A 27,132-nucleotide genomic window follows, 5' to 3' on the forward strand; every position below is an offset into this window, starting at 1 on the left:
TTTTTCTTTTGTGGGCAAACGTCTCAGGTTGCAAATAATTATCAGTTTCCTCTTTTCGAAGCAGGGCTCCTACAGACACGGAGGACCACGAGGAAGGCTTCACAAAAGCTTTTTTTGTTACCCCTTGGCAGCAGTGAATGGTCCTCAGTGGGAGGTGTCTGTATAGAACAGAATATTTAGATCCATTAAATTATTCCTGGATGTCTATACTTGCATGGTTTTCAATCCATTTCAAATGATAGACTTGAAACAAATTTCATTTTACGTACACATATCCCTACTCTATGTCCATGTAATTAATTTTAAACGGAACCATGTATTACACTGCAGTCCAGTAACACCCTTTTGGCTTAAAGCTAGCAAGCAGTTGTTTTCTGCATGCATTTGAAGAAAAAATGCATAAACAAATGGACGTAAATAACACTCATTGTGGGGGGCATTAACTACTTTTTTCTACATTCACCTCTGAATTTGACAGCTTAGAAAACGTCTTCTACAGAAGACGTTAGAACAGCAATCTTCTTTTTCCTAAAATCGTGGATGGAGGGAAAAATCAATACAATTTGTTTTAAGTCAATACTTTGCTTTTATATAGTCTCTTCTGGATTTGGAGAAAGGTATTTAAAACACAGAAGAAATATTCGCGTAATTAGACTGTAATTTTATATCAAATGTTAGCGACTTGGATGCAGGTATATTTGATTTACAATGTGGACCTTTACATGGTACTGTTTTAAAAATTAATTCCATGTGTCCCAGTGTGTCTGTGACGTAATGTAGGCGCTATACTTGGCAGTTTTGTTTTATGTTTGTCTGCCAGTATGTTCTGTGTTTTGTGTTAAGATATAAAAGCATTACTGGTAAAAATACGAAATGTTGCCCAGTGTTCCTTAATCATACATATGTTTGCATACATTGCAGACATCATAATTCCCATGTTCTTAAATGACAAGGGATAATTTGGTGTAGCCCCTTTATAATTATATTTTTCTGTTGTTAAAGAACATGTAATTTAAAAAAGACGCAACCCTCATTCAAGACCAGTTGTTTTTTCAGCCCCGCCCATTAAGTGAGGATTGTCGTTTGCAGTGTTTGCTTGGATGTACTGCCTTGTTCTTCACACTCTTTTTCCGTGCAGGCTGAAATCAAGTGATGCTTACAAAAAGGCCTGGGGGAATAATCAAGATGGTGTCGTAGCCACCCAACCAGCCCGTGTGGTGGATGAGAGTGAGGAAATGAACATCAGCGGTGGCTTTGTCCGCAAGTGAGTTTCCGCTGCCTATCACTCCTTCTTTCTCTGCTGTTATTGACCTATTTACGAGATGGTGCAAGAACCTGAAGACGTAAATCATGAAGCGACAAAGCTACAAATGAAGGCTATTTTTCCACTAAAAAGCTTCAGTGAATTCAGGGGGTGTACTGCTTGGCTCATCCAATCAAGTGGCTGAGCTCTTGTTTGAGGAAAATTATCATCCAATTACATTGATTGATTGAGACAATAATCATGCTCAAGTTGGCTGCAGTAGATTGCATTGTTTATTGAGTAAGGGATATTTATGAACTTTGTGTGTGTGAGTGTGTGTGCGCGTGTGTCAATATTGATTATGCCGTATATCAATAAGATATTTTAAGAGGTAGACTGCCGGCAGGATGCAGGAGTAAGAAATTGTTGAAATTACGCATGCTGGTCACATATGGCATATGAATATAGGGTTTTGGGGGTTTAAGGGCTGGGAAGAGTATTGGGCAGTAAGGGAATGAATAAATCAACATTTTATTGTGCAGTTACTTAAAATCATTGCGATTTCTCACATTTATACAATCACATTAAGTTCAGACAAAATAGGATATAAAACATACTGATACATACAATTGCACTCAATTAAGTCACTGTGTTTAGGATAAGCGGTATAACTAGAAATGACAATACTTTTCTCTGCAGTTTGTCATTTGATGATGCATAATTGGTCGTAGTGCCAATTAATATGACGACGCATGCGTTCCTAACTAAAATGTCTATCCTCTAAAGTGAGGATGTGCTTATTATACCTAGAACTGTTAAAAGGAGCTTATGTTTAACTCCTAAAAGCTTCTGTATCTCCCAAACCCACTCACGCCTGATACACGGTTACCTGTCATTTGATCTTACAAAATTGGTTACCATGCCAGTCATTAAGAGGTCGCATGCGTTCTTGGCTAAAAATGCCTATCCTCAAAAGTGACATTGTGCTATTATACCTAAAACTTTTGAAAAGAGCTTGCGTTTAACATGTACAGACTTTAATATCGCCCAAACACACTCACACCTGGTATACAGTTACTTGAGATAACTCCTTTGTTCTATTTGTGCGATTTGCCGGCATTTGAGGTGCTAGGTCTATGAGCAAATATACCTAGAAATTGTTAAAAGAACGTATATTTGTTGATGCACAAATTCTTTTTTTAAAGCATTTTACGTCCAAACGCTCCCCTGCCTGGTTAGGCATTACTCTTGATGCGCCCTAACGGCCCGAATGTGGAAATAGTTGTACGAGCACCATACAGTGGTCAATGGTGGAGTACAGAGAATGTCTGGTTTAGTCATTGGAGAGTGTTCAGCTGCCTCTTCCGGCTTTCTGAGACAAGTGCATCTTCCTTTTCTTTGTTGTCGTCGGGTCCCTTTAATTCGCTCAACCAAAATCATACCTGTCATGTATTTCCCAAATTAGGCCAACTCTGGAGGAGAGCTACTGGAGAAAAGTGCTGATACTGATCTATGGCTGTGTATTGTTTGCCTCGTAGGATGCAATTAGACCTGGCTGCCCTTTATTTCCTTTATATCTGGTCATGTCCTCTTCATCTGATAGCTGGTAGATTTGTTTGTTTAGGGCATTCTTTATGGCAGTGCGATTTGTGCCCTCCCATGACCAATTTTCGGTTGCCAGGTTTAGTGACACCACTGCTTTTTGAATGCAACTATTCCAGGGGCTAGTCTTTCCTTCATATATTGCTTTTAGGTCATCCTTCATAGATCTTGCTAGAGTTTTATGGGCCTGGTAATAGTATTTCATATGAGTACCTAAACATTCATATTTTTGCTGGACAAGGCCAAACTCCAAACAAATTAGACTATTGTGCATGTATTTTGGTAGACTGAAGATGCGTTTCTAGCCCTGATACATTGACATTTTTCCATCATCGCCTCCATTTGGTATGGGAATGCTTGTTGTGCATACTATGCTGTTGCCAGCAGTTCAGTTTTTATCACCCTCTTGATCGGTACCATGGTTAGACTACATAGTTTCCCATGGAGTTTGCATGGAGTGTAGATAGCCGATTGTACCTTTGACTTCGTCCTAATTTGGTGTGTAGATGACTTCCTTGTGTCACTGAGCCATTTCCCGATGTAGTTGTATGTTATTGTAGTTATGATGGTCTGGGTACCCAGTCTCCACCTGAGCAATGTCTTTTTTACGTAATGAACAAAAAACACTATTTTGATCTTGTTTGAGTTGGCCACTAGGTCGTTGCTTTCATTGTAGATGTTTATAGTGTCCAACTCCCTGTGTAGACCTGTTTTGTTATGGTCAAATATTACCAACTTGTCTGCATACTGCAATAAATGATCCTTTTGTGGCCCAATGTTCGGGATCACTAAATTTGCTCTTTGGCGGGCCTTGCCCAAGTTGGCAGTGTATAAGTTAAAACACGTTTTATTCTTACCCAGGTACTGCTGTATAGTGAGATGACTATTTCAGCTTCTTCCATAACGTACTGCGGGAGACCCCCTCCACGAAGCATGCAAATACAGCAGATATTTTGTGTGTTTGCTTGCTGTGCTATATAGGATAAAGCAACTATGTTGTCAATGGTTGAGCCATCTTTGCGGACCCCGGTTTGATAGAAGGGTCAAATCTATTTTTCCTCAATACATCTGGTTAATTCTGTTAGTAGAGTACTGGTGTCTTTTCCCTCTGTGTCCAGCAGGGAAATTAATCTATAGTTTTTTGGTCCATGTTATCGCCTTTCTTGAATATTGACTACACAAAAGAGCCTTGCCATGAGTCCGGAAGATCTGCTTGTAGCCTGCATTCTTTATACAGGGTGGATAGAATTTCTGCCTAGTACACCAGCTCCTCCTTGAACATGCTGCCTGGGAGACCATTGGGCCGGGTGCCACATCCCTTCTAATCTTTTCTATTTTTTATGATTTTTCTGACTGCCTGCTTATCCTGCGCTTTATGTCCTTCATCCATAGAGGACTCTCCATCACTATTTGCTCTATCAATTGGTGGTTTCCTCTTATTGCCTTTCTGTATCTCACCTGAATTTGTTGTGTATATATTTGCTACGTGGGTTAACCATGCTTTCGGGGTCACAGAGTTGTGCCTTTTCGATTTTATAATTTTCCAGTTGGGCAACGTATTCCCAGAATTGCTTCTGTTTATTGTTCTTGGATAGGTCATAGACTTTGATCCATTCCTCCGCAATGTGCATTTTTATATTAGCTTCCAAATAAGGTGTTTGCGGTCCAGGGTAAATTCTTTCCACACTCTCCCTGAGTCTAGTGTACCTGCTTTTTGGTGGATTCTTTTCGCCCGCCTTAGCTTGCGTGTGCAAAGCCTTAGGCTTTCGTTATATTTCAAGTTTTGTCCTGGTTTCCAGTTCCTTGTATGTGTTTTCCTGTTGCCTCCCCCCATGAAGATGGTGCATAAATTCATTATCCCGTTACCACAATTTTGGATACTAGCTGCACATTTTTTGATGTTTCTTCCACTTTTTTGTTCATTCTTCCACTTCCCCAGCTAGGATGCATTCCATCTAGTCCTTCTCACCAGCATATACTCCCCTGCTACCTTTGGGTGGCTGATGGTCTCAATTTGTTTGCCGTGTAACTCGAATTCCACTTTGAGCATTTCATGGTCACTTATTCCGTATTGAATTATTGTGAAATCTGCCAGGAGTTCTTTGAGGTTATTGCTTAGGAAGGCACATGTCGTACAATTGTTGAAGAAGAAGGTACTAGGTGATTTGAGCTGATGTTCCTTGGCCATGCCCTTTGCGGATGTGAATTTGTAGGCTTGAAGAAAGCTGTGGAAAGATCTTTCTGCTGGTGTGTTACCCCCATTATTAGTCTTGTCCACACCCAGGTAGTGAATATTGAAGTCCTCTGTAATTACTGTGGCTATAGATGGATGTGCACACAGTACCTCTTCTAATGCAGAAATCACTGGTTTCGTTGTCTCCAGCTTCGAGGATCTGTTCGCACTGAGGTACACCTTGATTAATAACAGTGACATCTTTCCTTCTTTGCCTTGGTTGTTTTCCACTATGACAGCCTGCAGCATGTCCATGTCCACCTTAATTTCTTTGATAGCGAGGTCTAGTGCATGTTTTATATATATTGAGATGCCACCAGATGCCCTTCAAGAGAGGTGCAGATTGCTTGCTAGTTTGTGTAAGCCTGCAAAGCTTTCCATATGTGCATCATTGGGCATCCATGACTCTTGAAGGCAGAAGCTGCCCCTCCTGCAGCGTTTTGATTACAGATTCACTGTTTAGCACCCTTTAAATGCTAACAACATTCAAAGAAATGAGTTTGGTACTAGCCTTTTTGCCTCTGGAGATTGTATTGTTCCCTTCAGTTGCATGGGTTGTTGTTGGGTTGTTTCTCTGTGGTCCTGGATGGGCCTCCTTTGTGCTGAGAGTGGTTATTGTTTCAGCTGCCCGTGTTGGAGATTGAGTGGTACTGGCCCTTCCATTGAACATTTTTGTTGGGTCGGTTATTTATATTCTTCTCTGGGTTGGCCCTTCATTTGGTCTGTCTAGAATGTTCAAGTTCTTAAAGCTTAGGATTGGTTGTGCCCTAGGGCCCCCCGTAACAAGCCTTCTGCTGTCTCTCTATTGTTGTAATATCCCTTTTGTGACCCATGCCAGCAAGGGTTTTAAGGGTGTTTTTTATGGTTTAGGGACACATAAGGGTATTGGGTGGTAAGGGTGGTTTTATAGTTTAGGGGTTTGATAAGAGTATTGAGTGACAAGTGTGTTTTTAGGGTTTGGGGGTGGGTTAGGGGATAGGGTGGTAATTGTGTTTTTAGTGTTTAGAGGTAGGTAAAGGTATTGGGTGATAAGGGTGTTTTAGAGTTTACGTGTGGGTGAGGATGTTTTTACGGTTTAGGGTTGGATAAGTGTGTAGGGTGGTAAGGATGTTTTTAGAGTTGGGGTGGGTAACGGTAAAGGTTGGTAAGGGTGCTTTTAGAGTTTAGGGGTTGGTAAGGGTATTGGGTGGTTTTGAGGGTGGATAAGGGTATAGGGTGGTAAGGATGTTTTTACAGTTTTGGGGTGGGTAAGAGTATTGGGTGGTGAAGATAGTTTGAGGGTTAACGGCTTGGGTAAGGGTAGAGGGCAGTAAGAGTATTTTAAGGTTTCAGGGTGGGCAAGGGATTGGGGGGCTTGGGAGGGTCTCTCCCACTAAAAAATGCAATTAATTCAGCTCCACCCCCCACCCCTAGCAAGTCAGAGATGCCCCATCCTGCCAACACCCAGATCCTCTATTGTTCTACCTATTGGGAGGAATACACAAAGTCTGACTGCAAACTATGCCTAATCATGTGACTCAGGAAACAGGCTACAAGGACCAAATGGTTAGGACAAGAAAATGTCAACCTTGTGAAAGTGGCATTTCTAGAATTTTGACCTAAAATCCGACTTTACGATTATAGAGGGTTTAAATTACATTTCCTCAAACACAAAACATGACTTTCCTACCTGCTCTAAATCAAAGCTTATCACTTATTAATAAGGTAACCTAATGTAATCATATGGTAGAAATAGACCTTGCTGCAGAAATAAACAAATTTGGGAGTTTTTCACTACCAGGACATGTAAAACTTAAATCTGCATGTCCAACCTTTTTTAATACGACACGCTCTGGCCTAGGGGCTCATTGGGGCCTAACCTATGTGTGACTTATAAGTATTGAAAAGAAAAGTTTAGGCCTGGCAAAATGCTTATTTTGCCAGGTCAAAATGGCAGGTTAAAACTGCACAGACAGCCTGCGATGGCAAACCTGATACATTTTTTTTAATGGCTACGTCTGTGGGTGGCACAATGAGTGCTGCCTGCTCACTAGGAGCAATTTATTTACAGGCCCTGGGTATATGCAGTGCCACTTTAGTAGGGACTTGACATAAATTAAATGTGCTGATTGGGTGTAAGTCAATTTTACCATTTTTAAAGGGGAGAAAGCACGAGCACTTTAGCTCTGGTGAGCAGTGCTAGCATGCACAGACTGCTAAAGTCACCAAAAACAAATTCAGCAAAACAGGAGTGGGGGGGTGGGGCAAAAGGTTTGGAGGTAACCCTGCAGAGTGGGCCACGTCCAACAGAGCCATTTTAAGGAACTAAACATGGTCCCCATCCTTTAGGATTCCCCCAGTTAAAGTAATAACTGTGTTCAAAGAGAAAAGATTAATTTTTAATTTTTCAGCTTGGCATTCCCACCCTGCTCAGCGGTAACCCTCACACAGTTGTGTAGTTGGTGACAACTAAATTAAAAAAATAATATTTTTGTCTTTGTCCTTACTACCTGACACATCTCTTACTCTGCTTGTCTTTATATCTCCCTACATATGCACCATTTTCCTCAGTTTTAACTTTCTGATTACACATATCCCACAACCTTACCTTTCTCTCTGCCATTCTCTGCCTCTCCCTACATCTCTATCCCTCTAACCTCAATCAGTACCTCGCCTCTCTACCTCTTAATGTCTCTGTTCCTCATTTCTCTTTTTCCATGGTACTTCTCTTTACCTCCCCTTAGCGCTCCTACTTCTCTTTCACCTCTTACATGTCCCCTTACCGCACGTTTCTCCCTATCTTATCTCTATCTGCATCTCCCTTCTCCCTCCCTTTCATAGACTTTCACCATGCACTTCAAAGTGAACCCAGGAAACCCATAAAAATCGGAAAATCCTTACAACCTCACAGCTGGTATGAAACTAGTGCTTAATTTGAACCAGTGGTTTCCGGTGCTAAGCACCAGCACTTAATCATCAGAACCGGGACTTATGACAACCAGCCACATGGTGCCGCTTTTCTAATTTCGTAATGAACACAACAACTGTTGTTTGAGAATGATATATACTTTACAAATGACTAATACTTGCCATCCAAAGCTATAAGAATAGCTTGGTTGGCTGGTATTAGTCATTTTTAATGTCTACAAATTCTGAATTGTTAGTGGTAGCGCTACTAGAGGCAGTGGGTGGCGCCAGCACTTGACAAGCGCCCCGGCACTTTTTTTTTTTTACAAATTAAGTGCTGTATAAAACACTACGTAGCTCAAACCAACCACCCAAAAAGTGCTTTAGGCCTTGCATGTGGCATGAAATGCCATGTATAACTCATATGTTACACATTAATACACATTGGCTTTCAGGTGCAAGGCTGCTCGAAACTTCGGCTGTTTTTGCATGACCCTGTTTCTGAAAAGCATAACGTGTAATTAAATATATGTTTGGCAACGCAAGGATTTGAATTAGCGAACAATGCTTCAAAATATTCAAAGTTGTTCCGAATAGGGGCGTCCCAAAATACGTTTTCCCCAGGGCCTCAAAAACCCTTAAGCTGGTACTGTGTGCATTCCATCATGTAGGACCATATCTCGATGTATATATTGTTGCAAAAAGGATTTGCCTTAACATATCATTAATTGATGTCAAGAATTCAGTATTGGAAGAACTGCAGCAAACCGGGGGTCTTAAATGTTATTCTGAATAGATTTAGTGATTAAGTGCAGTGCACCTGCATTTTGGAGGAAACCCCGTGAGTGCTATTAAGCTTCATTATTAATGCCGAAATTAAATTTATACATTTGGAATTATTTCTAATTTCTTAATTGCCATTTATATTTTGTTGTTGTGAAGTCTAATTTATGTATTTTGGAATTACGACCTTGAAGTGAATTTAGTAATGTATAGTAAGGACGCTAAAATTATCGAGTGCTGCAGGAGTCTCCTTTTTAAAACCCTCACTTTTAGTGACCACACAGTTCTTCTTTTCAGTTCTTGTAAAGGGGTGTAACAACTAGTAAGATAGGACATCACTATTTCTTTTAATAAAGAAATATAATAACAAAGCATGAATCAATGTAATGCACTGTTTCTCTGTACCATTGGAATGCATGTCTACTGAAAACTTGCCCCAAACTCATGAGCTATTGGTTAGAGGCAGTCGTCACTTGTAACAACAGACGACACTTTGAAGCTTTCAATTATCCTCAGTGAATCAACATTCTGAGAACGATTTACACTGAAAGACAGAAGTCACTCTAGAAGTCACACAAGGGAGCAAAGGCAGTGAGAACGGTGCAAATAGCTGGTTCCAGAAAGATAACTTTTATAGAATTGACAAACAATCCTGAGTGCACTCTATGGAATGTATGCCGTCATGGATTTGACAGCATTTAAATGTGTGGATTTTATGTGTGGAATTTGTTCCAGGTGGGAATGATAAGCAATGCAGAGTAGCACATTTAGACTTTTTTCATTTTTCCCCACAAGGAAAATGTTTGCCTTTGGAAAGCCCCTTTTCCTGCACTTCAATTCAATATAGATTCTCCCCCTCAGCACTCTTCCCTTGGAAAACCATTTTTCAAGGCCTTGAAGAGGGTTTAAGGGGAAGGAGGGAAACCACCTGCTAGTAGTATGTGAAGCCCCACAACTAATAGGTCTGTGGATCTTCACCTCCTTTTATACTTAGGTCGGCTTGTCAAATACCCTGGAACCTACTGCTGTAATTTCAGAAGGTACACCATCTTGAATTTCCATATCTTCGAATGTCCTTTTATAGGGTAAGATTCTGTCAATCCTGATTATGTAAATCAGGATTGGCAATTTATCCTTGCAATTGTTTGCACGTCTAAGTTGATTAAAGATACAGCAAAACTATTCTGTATGAGGTTAATTTGTAATTGCATTTTAGAGCCATTTCTATAACTACTTGTTCATATAGTTTTTGTCTGTTATCATTTTATTTTATTGTCCTCTTAATTTGTGCAAAATTTTACAGTTAACCTAAAATGTCACGTTAATGTTAGAGCATACTAGGAAAAATCTAAATTAAAGTGAGTACCAACCAAATGCAAATCAGATTGTTGCTGCCCCCAGAAGAAGCTGAACTGAGTTGTGCTTCATTAGAGAAGTTAAAATACCTCTTGTAGTCTGCTAAGCATTTTAAATTGTATTGCTCATAGTAATGACACCTAAGGAACTTCCTTATAGAACTTTGCCCCAATAAAAGAGTGTGCATTTTCTATTTCCTTCTTTGTTCAGTTTGTTAACTGGCCTCTATTCACAGTAATCACACAAGATAATATTTTCCAATTTTCCAATTTCTACTTAGTTTTTCTAATTCTCAAATATATCATTTATCTTATTACAATAAGAGCAGAATTGTATGGATGGCAATTGCAAGATCCATCGACAGATGCATTCATTTGCAATGGATGATATGTCATTCAAACAAGCTCTCTCTTTAATCCACCCCAGGTATAATACATTGTGAGAGCGTATACCTGAAATATGTCGGGCTCACATTGCCTGAAAAGACTATCTACCTATAGTTTCTATCCTAGTGGGGTAATGTTCTGCCAATCACAGGACTATTTGAGACCCTCTGGTGCTCATGTGGTGTGCTGGTGATACTCACATAATGTGGCAGCATTGTAGGTGATAATTTGTTCTTGCTGCTTGCCCTGGCATAGAGCGAGATACATGATCACCGTGGCCTAGTGCTTGCTGACATACTACAAACTATCACTTTAACTGAGCAAAATGAATGTTGTGCATTATGATCCTACAAATTTTACTAATTGAGGTTAGTAATTCAAGCCATACCTATCAAGCGTGCATTTGTTTATAAAGGCTATGGTTTGTTTTTAACTTGGTTTGCTAGTCATAAACGTGTTCATTTATTTTTTCCTTCTGCATCAATGTGTTCCTATAAAACCTTTGTAGCCATTTGGCAGAGTATTCATACCATATTTTGTAAGGATAGAGCTATAAAGAAAGAGTAAATAGAAGGAATGTACTCAACAGCAACACTTTGGAGGCAGTGTTAGAATACAAAGGAGTATTATACAGACTACCCAGGAATAACAGAGGGGCAACGGAAAAGCAACCCATTGGAGGTAGTTAGATAACCTGCGAGTATTATAAAGGAGTCAACTCTTCTGAGGTCAAACATAGAAGCGACCCATTGGAGGCACTGTTAAAGCGTTAATACTTACCTACTTGAAATTATATGACTTTATACTGAGTATTAGTCTCACCAGGATGGATGGATCAATTGAATATGTAGAATCAAATGGGGAGAGACGTGAGATAACCTCCGCTTCTGGGTTCCCATAGACTCATTTATCCATACTCATGCCCCCTTTTTTCCTGGCGGCCCTCCTTCTCCTGGAGCTGTCTGATCTTTTGTGACCCCCTAACATCTACGGATGTAGGATGAGAGGATTAGTACTAGATACCCTCTCTTGCCAAGAGCCTCTCAATTGGCCTTCAGAACATCTCTATCCCCTGCTCAAGTTTCTCTTCAGCCTCCACAAAATCTTCGACTCCCGCTTCACATATCCACGCTTTCTGCCATGTGGCTCAATGCCACATCCAGCATACCTCGGCTTTGGAGCCGTACTTGGCTGCAATACGGTAGTAGGCACGGCTGTCATGAGGGAGCGCGCGGCCATGCTTTGCCTCCTAGATCTAGTTCTTGTTCACAGCACATCATCAAGGACAGCTGCTTCAGTTGGAATGATTGGCAAGAGGCAGGCTTCTAGAAGTCAGACGCCCAGAGGGTAAAGAGATAGTTGAGCCTCAGGCATGGCCAGCTTCGCACACCCCGCCACAGCTGGCAAAAATTTAAGCTTTTCACCAAAATATGAATAAAAAGATTCCAGTCCCAAAGCTGCAGGAGTGTCAGACATCGGTCCCTGGGAAGGAAAGCCGGGTTCAGTGCGACTACTGGGAGAGACTTGCTCCAGGACTTTCCAAAATAATTCCACAAACACAGAAGAGGTGCCTGACAATTTCTTACCCTTATTTAAACTTTTCAGGACATTTCCGGCTCTCCTTTCCTGATGAGGGTGTACTGCTGCACAGGAGGATCTGAAGATAAAGATAACTCTACACGATTACCGATCCTTCATGCTGAAAACAGGAAGCTGCTGAAACGCATCATTATGTTTTTAGTGATCATGTCTCTGTCTTCACTGACCCGGAAGAAAGGATCTGTCTTTCTTTTGTACCGGTAGTTGCTTAAAATCATGAAATCGGCTGTGTATGTGATGCAGCAAAATAGAGTGTTTTATTAAATTGTTTTACTCTGCCATTAAACACAACCAAGAGCCAGCTGAGAGGTATCATGGTTTTGGGCTTCACTGCAGCAGTGTTAAGCAGCCAACTCCCGGCCTTCTGGACAACTTGAATTAGGAAACGATTTGTCCATATAGAGTTTTATTACGAGAGCAAATTCTCTTGTATTGACTGGAAACAACTGCTGTTGGAATTAGGATGTTTCCAGTGGTTCTCCTGGCTGACAGATACAACAGACACAGTATAATGAACGAAACAAACAGATGTTGAGCTTGACTGGATCCAGTTCTAATTCTAATGATACGTAACAAAATCAGCTAACACTCTTCCTTACCCAGTACGCCATACAAACACGTTAGAATCAATGTTCTTGATGCTTTGCATTGTATAATTTATAGATAAAGTCATGCCTTCACGTGTTTATTCCTATTACACAGTAACAGTCATACAAACAGGATACCATGCATTTATTCTACCTGCCTTTTGCTCAGTTGAATAATATGAGATATAACTGGAGACTGGGAACGGAGTTAGACACGGACCCCACTCGTATCAAGATACCAGCATGATTATCTTCGTTCTATTTCCTAGGCTCCTGTTACAGGTGTTGATTATTCCATGTGCTGTTGGTACATTTGACTATACTTTTCATGGCATTATAGAGATCTGGTGCATGTTTCACATTACAAATGGATAGAGATTGTTCTGGTGATGGACAGGGTTGGGTAAAGAACATGTTGGCTCCTATTGGTATGGCCTGGTGCCCCAGCAGACACTTATATGTGTCTTGGTGAATTTGGGTAACAATCTTTTTTACCTTATGAATGGGTCAGTGAATCCATTGAAGAACATATAATATTAGTTGTCTAAGCTTTGACGTGATTATCTGGGTGTAGCCTGTTTCCATGTAAGTCACTCCCCCTTACTCCTTACTTTGTTTATAGTAACCTATAGTCTCTCTTCTGAGCTCGTTTCTGACTTTTTCTAACCTAATTGTATATCTTCCCCAAATAGCATGTAACATTCTAGTCACAAGCACAGGAAATGACTTATTTACGTCGATCAAGTCAACCAAGTGCTGTTCCTTGCAAATTCTTACAGTAGACAAGGCAGAAATTAAAGAATTAATGGAATTCAGGTCAAAGAGCTGCGATAGAGTCCATATACCTATGTTATTGTAAGTGAATCACAAAAAAGCACTGGCTTCCCACACAAGTGCATTTAGGCCATGTGTGCATTTGGTCAATATAATGTGCAGCACATAATTACCAAGAAGCATATTTTTCAAAGCATATTTGCTTATGGCTGACCCCACCTTTGAGGCTGGCGCTCCTAAAGGCTCACCCTAAGGATAGTGCGCAAAGCACGCTGGTGGTGTATGGCTGCATTGACATGGTGGTGAGCTGTAACACTCGTGTATACTTTGTTAATGGAATCACGTGCTTCCTCAAGCAGTAAAGCTTAATTCTATTTTTGAGAATGTCCGTTCCATATTCCATAAAAAGCAGTGCACACACTTGCACCCTCTTCTGGTATACTAAAATTTGTGTGCTAAGGGTCAAAGGGCACGGAGTGCCAATTATGTAAGGAAGACATACAAAACAGCTACTAAAGAAATCATTTTACAGTGATTATATATGTAATTCAGGGGATTGGTTTTAGTTGAATCCAATCCACACAAAAGGAATTTATAAAGAGCGAAACGTTTTTGAAACATAAAGGTGCACTCTGTGTGAAGTGTATATAATACATAAAGAAATATATTATAACACAATTAGTTTTTTTTTAATGCTTAATCATACAGTGATAAATGTTCTTTCAGTACATAGAAGTTCAAACAAATAGCGCAAACTGCAAAAAAACACATCAGTTCTTAAGTCCATCAGCCTTAGATGGTGTATCGTCCCAAAAGTAAAGTCTCTCTATGACTGTATATGAAGCATCAAATGTGGGTTTCATGAGTGGATGTGGGATAGTCATTGACATTCCGGTCACTAGAGACACCATCCTCAAAACGCTGTGTCTATATACAATCAAGATGAACCCAAAACACAGCAGGTCTGACCAAATCATATAAATTTCCAGCATGTCTGAATCCTAATCCCAAAGGAATTTGGGTGGATAAGTCTTCAAGGGCACTGGGAACAGGGAACAGTCACTGGACACCAGAACGAATGATAGTATCAAGTAAACTTTCTGCCTTTGAGTTTCATGTGTTGTTGCAAAAAAAAAAAAACAGTTGTTTGACCACAGTGGTAATATTTTGTTTTTTAGAGTGACAAATGATGCCAGGGAAACTGAAATGGATGAGAACCTTGAACAGGTCGGTGGTATCATTAGGAATCTTCGTCACATGGCTGTTGATATGGGCAACGAGATTGACACACAAAATCGCCAAATTGACAGGGTCATGGAGAAGGTAAGGATTGCAAATGATGTTGAAAAATATATCTTTTACTTTTATTATCAATTATTCACTCAAGGGTTTTCATAATCAGTTACTTTAACCGGCATTGAAACCGAGCTAATTAATATTTCAAAAAGCCCCAAAAGCAGAACATATATAAGCTTGCAAACCTTTGCACAGACAGTGGTATTTGAATAGGATGTTAGGTTCCCTTCAGGTAGGCACGTTTCTGTATTTACGAATATAGGGGGTTATTCTAACTTTGGAGGAGTGTTAATGCGTCCCAAAAGTGACGGTAAAGTGACGGATATACCACCAGCCGTATTACGAGTTCCATAGGATATAATGGACTCGTAATACGGCTGGTGGTAAATCCGTCACTTTTCCGTCACTTTTGGGACGGATTAACACCTCCTCCAAAGTTAGAATAACCCCCATAGTCCCAATACAATATTGTTTGTAGACCCTTGAGCATATACATCAAGGAAATGCAAGTGTCTGCCTTTGTATTTGGAGGATGTCAAGCCTTCAATGTCTAAATACTGGTCATTGTATCTAATTCCTTTTTTCTTTCTTTGACTACAGTTCCTTCTCCATCTACCTTGTCTTTTACACACCTCACTAAGTTGCTTACATGAAGCTTATGTCTTGCTTATTGATATGTACAAACTGTGGACTTTCCAAGATGTAAGATTATGTTCGAAGAGGGATGTGAAATTATTTATGATTGTGCAAGATAATGCAATTTTGAGTAATATATCACCCAAGGGTCCTATGAGGCATCCATTATTCTTAACAAGCCATATACAAGCTTTATAGTTAATAACAAGTCCGATAGACAATGGGCGGGTTCCTATAGCAATGCACAGCAGTTGTTAGTCTTTAGCCACATCATTTATGCTATCATAAGAATTGTGAGATAGTCTTCTACCCTTTTTGAGTAACTATGGTCAGTGGGCGCTTCATATGTTACAAGATTTGTGCCTTTTGACATATCTCTGATCCCTATAAACATCCCAATTTGAGACCCTAAAATGGTAATTGATCTGCATTTTACTGCTTTATCTAAAAAAACTGATATAGAATGTCCATACTTTGTTATTTATAGGATGATCATTTGTCTTTCAATAGCTCTTCTGTGAGAACAAAGATATCTCACAATGTTTAATTTAAAGTTTAGAACTGGTACACAGATGTTCCTATGTTTTCTGCTTAAAAGTTCTACACCTGGGTTGTCCAGTAGACCTCCTAATCTTGCTAAGAGCTAGAGAGGTGGATGTAACGCTTGAGTCCATTTGTAGCCTGCCTTCTGCACTGTGTGTTTGAAGGTGGGAGACCAAGCACCATTAACGCCCATTGCCCTTTTAATTCTTTTTCACAAGCCCAAGACCATTTGAAAGTTTGTGATCCATGTTTCATTTTGCTTAAAATACTTTGAAACAACACTCTGTGTGTGTAGACTATGTGTGAACTAGTTCTAACAAACTGCTACTTGGTTATTCCTTCACTGCAAATTTTTAAAGTCTACCTTTATGCTAGATCATCCATCCTAATCAGAAATTAACACCTTATTTATCAAAGTCATATTTTTAGAAGCAATTGCAGGCATTTGGAAGGCGAAGATCCAGTGGTACATTTAGTAGTGACCATTACTACTCTGTTTTTTTAATTGTACAGCACGTTTGATGTGATAGGGCAAAATGATCTCCTACTTCGCAGATTCTATATATGTCTCTCCCACCCCAGTAGATTTATTGAATCTTCAGCACTTCCTGTTGTCCTGCACCGCTTTTGTACTCTGGAGAGAAAATATAATGTCAGAGTATGTTCTCCAAATTGTTTGCTTCAAGCTTTTTGGGGGCTCTTGCAAACAGGGCACCCTTCTCTGGGAAGCTAGTCTAGTGGGTCATCTGAGTTCTTGCCGAAGCGAATGTAAACGTGTGCGACCAGGCTCCATAATGCCAGTGTGAAGCTATCCACTTTTGAGAACTTGATCAGTGTGTACTTCTCAACAGTGTTAGGTGGACTGCTGCAGTAGAACTTAAAGGCCCAAATGCAGTAAATTATATGAAAGAATATTACGTGTTTTACCAAGGAATGTATCCATCAGTATGAGCAGAGCATATAATACCACATAGCTGATTCAAGATCCTTTATCTGTCCTTTCTCTCATATGAAGAAATAACCTCTTCCTCTTATGGGCTGAACTTTGCTTCATTCTTGGCCATGTTTAACTGCTCAATTTTTTAAAGGAGGACATTTGAAGATTTTCCAGCATTTATTATGAATAACACATTATACACATCACTCAGCCTTCAAAAGACTGTGCAGCAGTGCTGCGTACATATACTAAAACGAATGCAAAAAAATAAAGAACATTCGCAATGACATCTCTTGTGCCTTAGAAGTGTCCTATGTTGTGCATGGTCATTTGTTTGGAGGTTTTGCTATCCAGCAATCCCTTATGCTGTTTCTAGCTGCAAGCATTCTGTCAGAAGTCACAATAACGACGCCGGAACCATCGGCACTAAATATTGTTCCAAGAGGAAAGTCTGTGCGCTTTAGCACAGGTTGGCAATGGCAACAGATTTTATGTGGGGGCTCCCAGCTGTCTTTGTGAAGGAAGAGGCAGTGTCATTCCAGATCTAAATAGCCATGTGAATCTTCTGTACTATCTTCATGTCTTCTCAGAAAACATTACTTACATTCAATGCTGTCGTCAGCTGAGGTGTCCTTAACATCTCCCAAAGGTTATCTATCAGGCATATTGGAAGTGATTTCATGGGGAGTCAGGTACTTATTTCTGGAGTTCCTTTAAAGGTTTGCTGCACAGGTGACCAATCTAGAATCAGAATTATTACATGCTATTTTTCAGTATATACTTGTTACAAAAATATAATAATAGAAGGTTAAGCTTTCCTAATGAATCATCATTGTTTGCCCTATTAAAGATTTTACTGAAATATACTGTTAAAAAACAATCCTCAGAGTTAGCTCATAATAAACTTACAGGAAACGAAATGCATTCACGATTTCCTTGCTTATTGCCAGGCATATATGCTAAGTAGTGTATGTCGATAGACTTGTCATTAATAATTATCCCACTTTAACATTACTTGCAGCTAGTATATAGGACTCACGAGTGTGACCTCAGATGTGTATGGGGTAACACGAGCATACACCGAGTGAGTTACTCACCAAAGGAAAGAGTAATTGTTGACTGTGTTTTTCAAAAAGGATGTAGTAAGAGCTGGGTTCAAAAAGCAGTGCCTTTGTCCTTGCGATAGAGTGAATAGCCCCTGAAGGTTCCAAAACCCCAGATTGAGTCATTTGTGCTGCATCTTAATAATTATAGTCCATCCCTTATTTTCTGTAATTCATGTTGGATCCATCTTCCGGTGGATATTTTCTTGCTGTAGATGAAGGAAAGAAAACAAATCTTGCATGTGTCGAAGTGGCACCTTCATCTTGTTCTTTAAGTTTATGTTTTCCTAATCACCATATACATCTTTCCACCTTTCTCATTTTTGATGTTTACATGCATCCCATTTACTATGTGGTCAGAAAGAACACCCAGTAAACAAGGAGTGGAGGTTTAAACCACTATCGGTCGCACAATTCTGCTTTTTGCCTAACCAAAGTTTAGACACCTTTGCTCTCCAGGATGAGATCTGCAGTGGTAGCTAATATATTTAGGTTATGTTGGTCCTCCGTCATAGTTTTGCAAGTGGTCGTTTAGAAAACATGCAAATCATAAATCAAATATGTACCAATTGATACTGTAACAAAGTGAATTAGCACAAACATGTTAGGTACAGTCAAAGGTTTCCATAATTTAATGCTGGGCTCATCCTCTGGTAGCTATGGCACAGAGCAGACAGGCTTAACCTAAAGAAACTGTGTAAATCATTCCGAAGTACCAAACCAGTAAATAGGCAAAGGGACAACACAATAAAAATCCCACTGTTTATAAATAGAACAACGTAATAAGCAAATTAACAACAAAGCAACAGAAATCCAATAAATTAATCTGGAGATATTACTTTTTAAAAATGTAAGTGGAAAGGTGACAAACATTGTAAAGCATTATTGGTAGTCAATGTTTGGGGTAGGCTGGGACATAGGCGCACTTTGAGTTGGACCACGATGGAGCCTGCATCTGATACAGCAAGTGGATTGGTCCCGGTGAAAGTCTGGTAATCTAAATGTTCTAAAAGTATCTAAATCTCACTTCAGGGAGGCACCGTTTCACTTTTTTGAAGAAAAGTGTTGAAATTTTGTGTGATGCAGAATGGGACTTTGACAGTTTTTGAGAAAGGAAATCCTCCCCGAAGCAGGCCGCAACTGAAACTGTAGCCACCGTGGAATGGAAACCCAGATTCCTGAAGCAGGTTGATCCTTCTGGTGATTTGGAGATTTTCTGCTGAAAATTTACTAACACCCAGTGCATATGCCGAGGTGTCAGATGTTTGAGTGAGACAAAACTGAAACCCATTTTGACGGTGTGGAACTGCCAGTCGTATTATTTTTCCAACGGGTCCCACTGGAGCTCTTTAGCTCTGTAGGAAAAGTTTTCAAAAGCTTCCAAACATTCTTCTGGTGCCTAAACAATCACATGGATGTACTTCTGAGCCCCGAGACCTCAGTGGAGGTACGTAGAGACTCTCAAGGCTTCAAGTAGACACCAGTAGCAGGGTCCAGTCCAGGTGCAGTTGTTACTGGGCACTTCACTGTTAAGGTCTCTTGCAGCTTGTTGTGTTCCTGTAGCCACACATGAGGTCAGCCAACTGACACTTTGAGTCCATTTCTTTTTTCTGGGTAACAAATGAATGCAGGTCCAGCATTTCAGGACCACTCTCATGCCTCAAAGATCAGGTGTATTCCTTTTCCTGTTCTTCTAGAGTCCCCAAAGAATCTTCTAGAAATGGTGCCTTGGGATGCCACATTTATGGTTGGCACTAGCTAGTGAGTGGGGGTGACTCTAGGCCACTCCCTAACCAATGGGGTAAAAGTTCTCGGTGGCAACCCAAACCACTTTTTCAGTAGTCTCTATTTACGTTACAGCAAAAGGACCCAACATTGCATGTGCCAGAGCAATGCCAAGATGACCATAATCTTAGTCACATTAAACATGAGCTCACTATAAAAGCTTATTATGGAAATCAGTGGGGTCCTCCTGTGTTTGAAGCAGGTCCCGGACCCACAACAAAACAGGAGAGAGGAGTCAAGTTGAGCAAAAGCAGGGTATTTCTGCAACCTGAGAGGAGATACATAAGTACTGTGTTCTGGTCTTGTTTGATCCCTTTCAAGGATGCAGAAGCCTCAGACAAGACTTACCATGCAGGATTTAGTCAAAGGTGCAGCAGTTGGGAGAAATGTCACACTCATTAAGTCAGGCACTTGATTCACAGCTGCTGGAGACAAAATGTAGATTAGCCTCCACGAGCTCAAGGCAGGGAAAAGGCAACTTTCTAAACATTTTTTTCCCTGAATATTCATTAAAATCCAATTTCACCACTGAATTGGGCTTTCAATAAAAATTAATGAGTGGTTGAATTATTTTTCTAGTTAGTGTCAAACACATGCTACAGAATTAATGTTTTAATATGTAATCTGGTTTTCTCCAGAGCCACCCACAGTGAAATGTTTTTGGAGACCTTGTAGGTCATGGTGACATTACATTTCTGTCCCAATTTTAAATACTATGCACAATACCTTGTGTGCTACGAGATCCACTTAGGGTGACTTATTTATTATCTAAAAGGAAGATCATCCCTGTTAAAAGGTTTATTTTGACAGGTTGGTCTGCAGATTTACACTGCAGAAGCCAGGCCACAGTGGTAGGGCAGAAGACATATTTTCCTTGCCACACTAGTGGGTGGCATTGCTTAATATGTAAATAAAAAGTTACTGGTACCCAAAGCTCTCCTTTGGAACATGCAGCTGCTGCATTTAAATGTGCCAGCACAGAATACTGAGACAGCATAATCCTGAAGCCGCTTTAATCCATTTACAGACACTCCCTGCCCCTTGAGCTCACTCTTGCAACTTTCTGCTTTCTCCCTTTTTGATGCTTTTTCCTTTTTCTTTTCCTCTGCCTTTCCCATATGTCTTTTTGCTTACAGTAAATGCCTCATGCAGAAAACTGTGTGCTGGCCCTCAAAAATCAGTTCTGGTGCCCTGCACCAGAAACCACTGGCTTAAATTAAGCATTGGTGGGTGGTGTGCTGCACCCCAAAGTGAATTTTAACTTCCCATGCCATGAGTGTAGTTTCTACACCATACACTATGACTTTACAGGAAAGTTAAACATGTCAAACAAGGATTAGCCAATTTGTACATGCTTTAGCTTTCAGAGCGCATACTGGGTACTGGGCAGCAGTGCTGCAGTGTGCAGACTGAACACCTGCAAGAGATTCAGCAGAAAAAGGGTGTGACCACAAAAGTGACAATTTCTCACATATACTGAGCTGCAATTGCTGCTATACACATTCACGGTCATAAACAAGTATTTAGTAGCCAGAGAAAGATAATTAAAGTTAGGCCCGTCGGCTAAAATGTGACCTCGAGTCAAAATACAAGACATGCTGTGCCTGGTACCTGAGCAAACGTTAACCCTCAAAACGCTAAGCAGAGAGCACAAAACGCATTACGTTTTGCTGTGGATCAAATACTCTCCAGCAAACACCTCATTAGAAATATGAATGTGCAAATTTTGCTTTAGTGTTATGGCATCGTTTGTTCATGGGCTGAAAAGGCGCTGGTTGCAAAGTTCACATTCCTCGACTGTTACTGCGTGCAAAGCTGCTTTTATTCGTTATCCGGTATGCTCAAAATACATTTTACTTTTGCGGCTGCAGTTTGTACACGTGCAAGTCGTCTCCCTTAAAAACTGAGTTACAAAGCCCGAGGAACCAGCGTTTAGTTTCCATGACCTACCAGCCAGTGACAAAGCAAACATTGCTCGCATTTCCAAATAATATTATTTAATAATGAAATGTTGGTAGTGTCACAATACATTTCATAAACTCGTACTGTAAATGTATTGTCCATTTTAACAAATGGTTGTTAAAGAGAATGTATACACGCGGACTTCCTGGACATTTTATTAACCCCCACCCATATGTATTATTGTACAACAGCAGGGCAATACTGTACACGTGCATACATTTTGTAACAATAAATATCTTGGTATCTGAAGTCAAATTATGGTTTGTAACAATTATCAATAGTATTGAAAATAATATTGTAAATAATACCATAAGCGATCACATGTTCAGTTAAAGTGGTAGGTGGTTATATTCTACTACTTCACAAGGTCTCGGTGCGCGCCCTGCGGTTCTTTCCTACTGCAGCTTTCCTGGTAAAGGGCTGTCATTTTTTTCTTCCCTTTTTAAACATATAACATGATAGCACAAATCAAATCACTATAGGCATATTAAGTAAACAGGGCACTTAACTTGACAGAGTGCGGGAGTAAATTAAAGATAAACAGTTGAAAACAAGGGGCTTGAGAATAAGTAAAATGAAAGGTCTCATGGGGTGGAAAGTATTGTTTTCAGCGTGTTGGCCGCCTTGGAACAATATACAATAATAAAGAATTCTAAAAACATTCAAAATTGGAATCCGAACAAGCACATGCACAGGTGAATATCTTTGAATAGTTTTGACATACTTTAATGATAATAAAAATGAGAAGCCTCATTCTAAAATGGCCACCCGTGTGTATACAAAGATTGAAACAGACACTAGCCCTGCCAGCAGTCATTAAAATCCTGGCCTAGTTCCTTTTCCAGTGTTTCTTTAAACAAAGCAGCCATTTGGTATTCAGCCCGGTTGTATTTGATGAGCAAAATAGGCCACTTTTCCACTATGAATGGTCGCTGTCAGCTTTTTGTAAAACAAATGAGGTAATACAAAATGCTTGTAACCAGTAAGGGTTCAAATGTAAGTGTAAACAGGAATGTTAACCCATTATGTATAGTATTCTCGCAAAATGTATTTGACTGGGCCTCTGAGAGGAGGTGGATGTTGCCTAGTGATGACCATTGGGCATGTAGAAAATACCATAACAACAAATCTAAATGTAATGGCTATGTCTTCCATCAGTGCCAAGAAACCTTGTGTGATGTTCGAGCACTTAATCCACACCAAGAGGGAAAAACAGACACAAACTTTGTTTCCATATTCCAAGCAAATTGTATGTTGCACTCCAAAAGCCAGGTAAAGCAGTCACCATTCCAGGGTTCATCTGACTCATCCATAGCTTCACAGTGGAGACCTATTGACTGCTCCCTTGCACAAGATGTTATCCTTATTTCTCCTCATACGTATTGCTACCCATAATAATCTAAGGATACAACACTGTGGTATGAAGTGCTTTACACAATTTCATAAAAAAATAAAAACATACATTATTTCTTTACAGGAAACGTTACTGGTGTCACCCAGTAATAATGTATATTGCAATTGGTTCATGTCACCACCGCAGCAGTACTGGCAGCAGTACGTCTTCAAAACGTATTAATACATGAGTAAATAAAAATGTTGACTTTGCAACACAATTTAGCTATTCATTGAGACTATAAAGAGCTGGTGAACTGACCGATCCTCAAAAGAGACCCATCCGGCATTTTACTCCCACTAATTCTATGTTAGGAAAACATGATGTTGCTAAGCCTTCCGCATGGAAAGACTGTGCAATGACAAATCGATATTCTGATTTGCAGACCCACCCAGCCCATTTGAGTCTTGATGAATGCGCTACCCAAAGAGCATTTAAAAGATCTGACACATGCTGATGTCACATGACATAGAGGGACATACTTATCTACCTCTTTTCTTTTGAGGTTGTAGCATAGGGAGCCATGAAAATTCTCCATGTTCCACCTTTGAATAATATGTTTTGTTGTGCTAAGAACAACTAACCCCATGATGAATGTAGTGGATGCCCTCCCAAAAGAACGTGCTGCATCGTCATTGTGGGATGCGGGGGACAGTGGGGTCTATAGCTCATACAGTAAAACCTACAGCAGGGTTCACTAGGGTATAGTATAGACTTCCTCAGACCATTTGCTACAAATAAGTTGTAAAACTAAGGGACTCCCTACCATGGTGTGGTCTTGTGTATTCAGTAGTATATCCAATGATGAAATGTCATGAAAAAGTGGATGAGGGTTTGTCATCCGTTTATAGTCCCAGATCTGTAGAATTGCACATGAAGCAATACACACATAATGGCCATCTTCTTCAGTGTGTCCTCATTGATATTACTTGTTTGGCTTGTCAGTTTGAAGACTGTGCTTGCACCTGTGTAATGTTCTCAGAATATGATAGCACCTCAATGGTCAAAGTATGGACCTTTTAAGTGTTGAGCTAAAACCTAGGTGCAGAAGGTTTTGTCCAAACAGAATATGCATTTCAGAAAGAGAATATAATCTGGCTCCATTCAGAGCTTTTCAAATGGGAACCATGACAAAACTCGTGCCCAACCTCAAAAAGTTATGTATTGGCCAAGAAATTGAATGTAAACGTTTTTTAACAAGCACATGCAAAATTAATAGGTCTAGCATGTAGTTTTTACTCCTGACTAAAACTTAAAAAACGTGCTACAGTTAAAAACACTATTGATTTCTGTAAATAATGTATTTATGGGATAAATAATGTGTGATGAGTCAGTGAACTACTGAGATGTAAAATAGTCTCTCATACATTACAGTGCAAACACTCGATAGCAGGTGGAATGACACACTAAACAGCCAATAGCACGAGGTGATAGAGAAAATACTTGCCAGTTCCCGAGCCCGCTCTTTGTACATTTTACATCATTGGTGACCTTAGATCTTGTAGAAAGGTCCACTGTCAAGCCGTAGCAAACAATGCTGGCTTAGGCTCATGGTTCTGTAATGGCTAAGGCTTGTGTTTCTATAATTTGAAGCTTCTTCTATTGTATTCCTTCGACTTTAACTCACCTGAACCAATGTCTAGACTTGTGCATAAAGTGTGGCGCTAAATCGGTGAAGTAACGGATTTGCACGTTTCCTCTTTCTCAGGCTGACTCCAACAAAGCCAGGATCGACGAAGCCAACCAACGTGCAACAAAGATGCTGGGAAGCGGCTAGATACCTGGAAGTGCATTTTCTTATGTATCTCTGCTGTCTCTGTGGACAGCACGTTCATGCTTTTATCATGGTATTTATCCACCGGGTTTGCACACATGCACATATCGAATCCTTCCCTCCCGATCCTATTGTAAATGTCGTCCTGTGCGGTCTGTCAGCTTTCCGACAAGGATACTTGTAATTATTTCTTTTTATTTTGTATTTTTTTTACATACGTTTTCTTTCCAAAGGTTGTACATAGTGCTGAGTTGATGGCTATAGCTCACTGATGTTTTCATTTTGTGTTGGTTTCTTCCTTTTCTTTCCCATTGTTCGCTGAATGATGACCATGTAGGAATGCTATACGTGCTGTCTACTTTTAAAACTACAGTATTGTTCTTGTAAAACGTGACATTCCACAAGAGCTACTGCCATGCTCCTTACTTGGGGTGTCATAATGTTCCCACACTTTTAACTTGCTGTCTTCGCCTCTCCATCGTCGCCATCTGTTGCTATGATTTCATTAGTTGACAACGTGGAAACTATATAACTATGATAAGCACTGCACTAAAAGTGATGTGATTTATGCATTTATGCATGAGAATAAATAGACGTTTAGACTCCTACTTCAGCAAGACCTTTCCATGGCAGTAGCATATCAAAAAAAAGAAAAAGAAAAAGCATGCTCAGTGTTCAGACACTGATTGGGACTACGTTACTCCAGCAAGTTTGCAGTAGTGCCACTGTTTTATGTCAATATACAACATGTATATGTATAAATATATATATACACACATACGTATATATAGTTAGGAACCTGTATATGTATAATTGCATACATGTATACGGAGATGTGTATATATACATGTATGTATATATATGTACGTATATATATTTACATGTAACTATGATCAGTATTTTTTTTAAAGGACTGACACACAATAACTAATCTTTTCCAGCAAAGTGTACTTTTAGCGGATAAAACTTGATTACAAAAACATAACGATTGTGTAAGATAGGGGTTTGGATGCTGCTTTTGAGGATTATATTTTGGAGGAAACAACTACACTATAAAATAGTACAATGACATGTAATTTTTTATAAAGCTGTATCTTCTTGGTCGCTCTCCTTATGTGGCTTGTTGTCAGTACAGTTCTCTGTTGCTTACCTAGAGCTATGCACACCAAAATGGCAGAACTGATCCAGTAGATGAAACCAGAAGTAATAGCAAAGAAAATGAATGACACCTAGAAAAAAACTGCGAGATGAATAAATATCATTACCGCATGTAGTATGAAATCCCCTCTGTCTCCTGTCAGTGTGTGAAGTGATTGACACTTTGTAGCTAGCATAATATGATTAAAAATTACATATCTCAGTCTCTAAAGTCTTTGTCTTTCTTGGCTCTCACGTTGGTAATACTGTTTTAATTCCAACCCGAGTAAGGTGGGGGTGGAGCCTGAGACGGTAGTGGAGAAGCGTCCCAGAAAGAACTGCGAGAGACATGTGCAACTTGACATGAAAAACATTTCCCGCTTCTGATTTATGACAGTGACAGGTGACTTTGTGGAAATGTTGATCTGCTTGTTTCTGCCTTGAATATTGTATTTCATGGAAAAAAATACCTGTTTTGGAAGGCATACCAAACAAACCCAAAGTCCTCATTCTCCTTTATTGATTTTAATATATATATTTTAAAATCATATGTTTCACATTTGGCTTACACTAAGAAATATTTTTTTCTATTGTTCTAATGCTCTCTATTAAGTGCACGTTTAATAAAATATAGAGTTGTCTGGCTGCTACTTCTTTCTCTAAGATTTATTTATTTTATTAATTCAGTTTTATTTTCAGAAGTAGCAAATTAAAATATTCATATGAACGTGTGAATATAGATACCCCACCCATGCCACAAGAACAACCTCTCTGACCAGCCTTTTGCGTAAAGACACCAATGGATCTATAGCATGGTTGGTGTTAAAATTGGTAACCCATCGCCCCAGTGCACTTCGCCTCTATTTGATCCCAGGGTTGCTCTGATTGCACCATCTGTCCACTATCACCATTGCATTGATGAAACACTGAGCTCTGTGGAGTTACGAAGCCACTGTAACATTTCATTGATATGATCATTTAATTTTTTTTACGCCTGACTGACTCGATGAGTGAGAAAGTCCCTATTTTTCTTATGGAATGTATGACTAGTTTTGAGTGCACGCGCGACATATGTATCTTGCCATCATTACACTTTAGCACAACATTCTTTTAAAAA

General features: G+C 39.8%; 1 protein-coding gene across 2 annotated transcripts in view; it reads left to right on the plus strand.

The window, feature by feature from the left end:
- Positions 1–26,665, plus strand: part of SNAP25 (synaptosome associated protein 25) — a 192,327-nt gene extending 165,662 nt beyond the window's left edge. For both annotated transcript variants that reach the window (XM_069234120.1, XM_069234119.1), the window contains exons 6-8: positions 1,139–1,264; positions 14,628–14,772; positions 24,813–26,665. In XM_069234120.1, the coding sequence (XP_069090221.1) occupies positions 1,139–1,264; positions 14,628–14,772; positions 24,813–24,881 (340 nt within the window). In that variant the 3' untranslated portion in view covers positions 24,882–26,665. The remainder of the gene's footprint in view (positions 1–1,138; positions 1,265–14,627; positions 14,773–24,812) is intronic.
- The last annotated feature ends 467 nt before the right edge of the window (positions 26,666–27,132 follow it).

The sequence above is a fragment of the Pleurodeles waltl genome, chromosome 5 (genome assembly GCF_031143425.1).
Source record: "Pleurodeles waltl isolate 20211129_DDA chromosome 5, aPleWal1.hap1.20221129, whole genome shotgun sequence".
In the NCBI taxonomy this organism is placed as follows: domain Eukaryota; kingdom Metazoa; phylum Chordata; class Amphibia; order Caudata; family Salamandridae; genus Pleurodeles; species Pleurodeles waltl.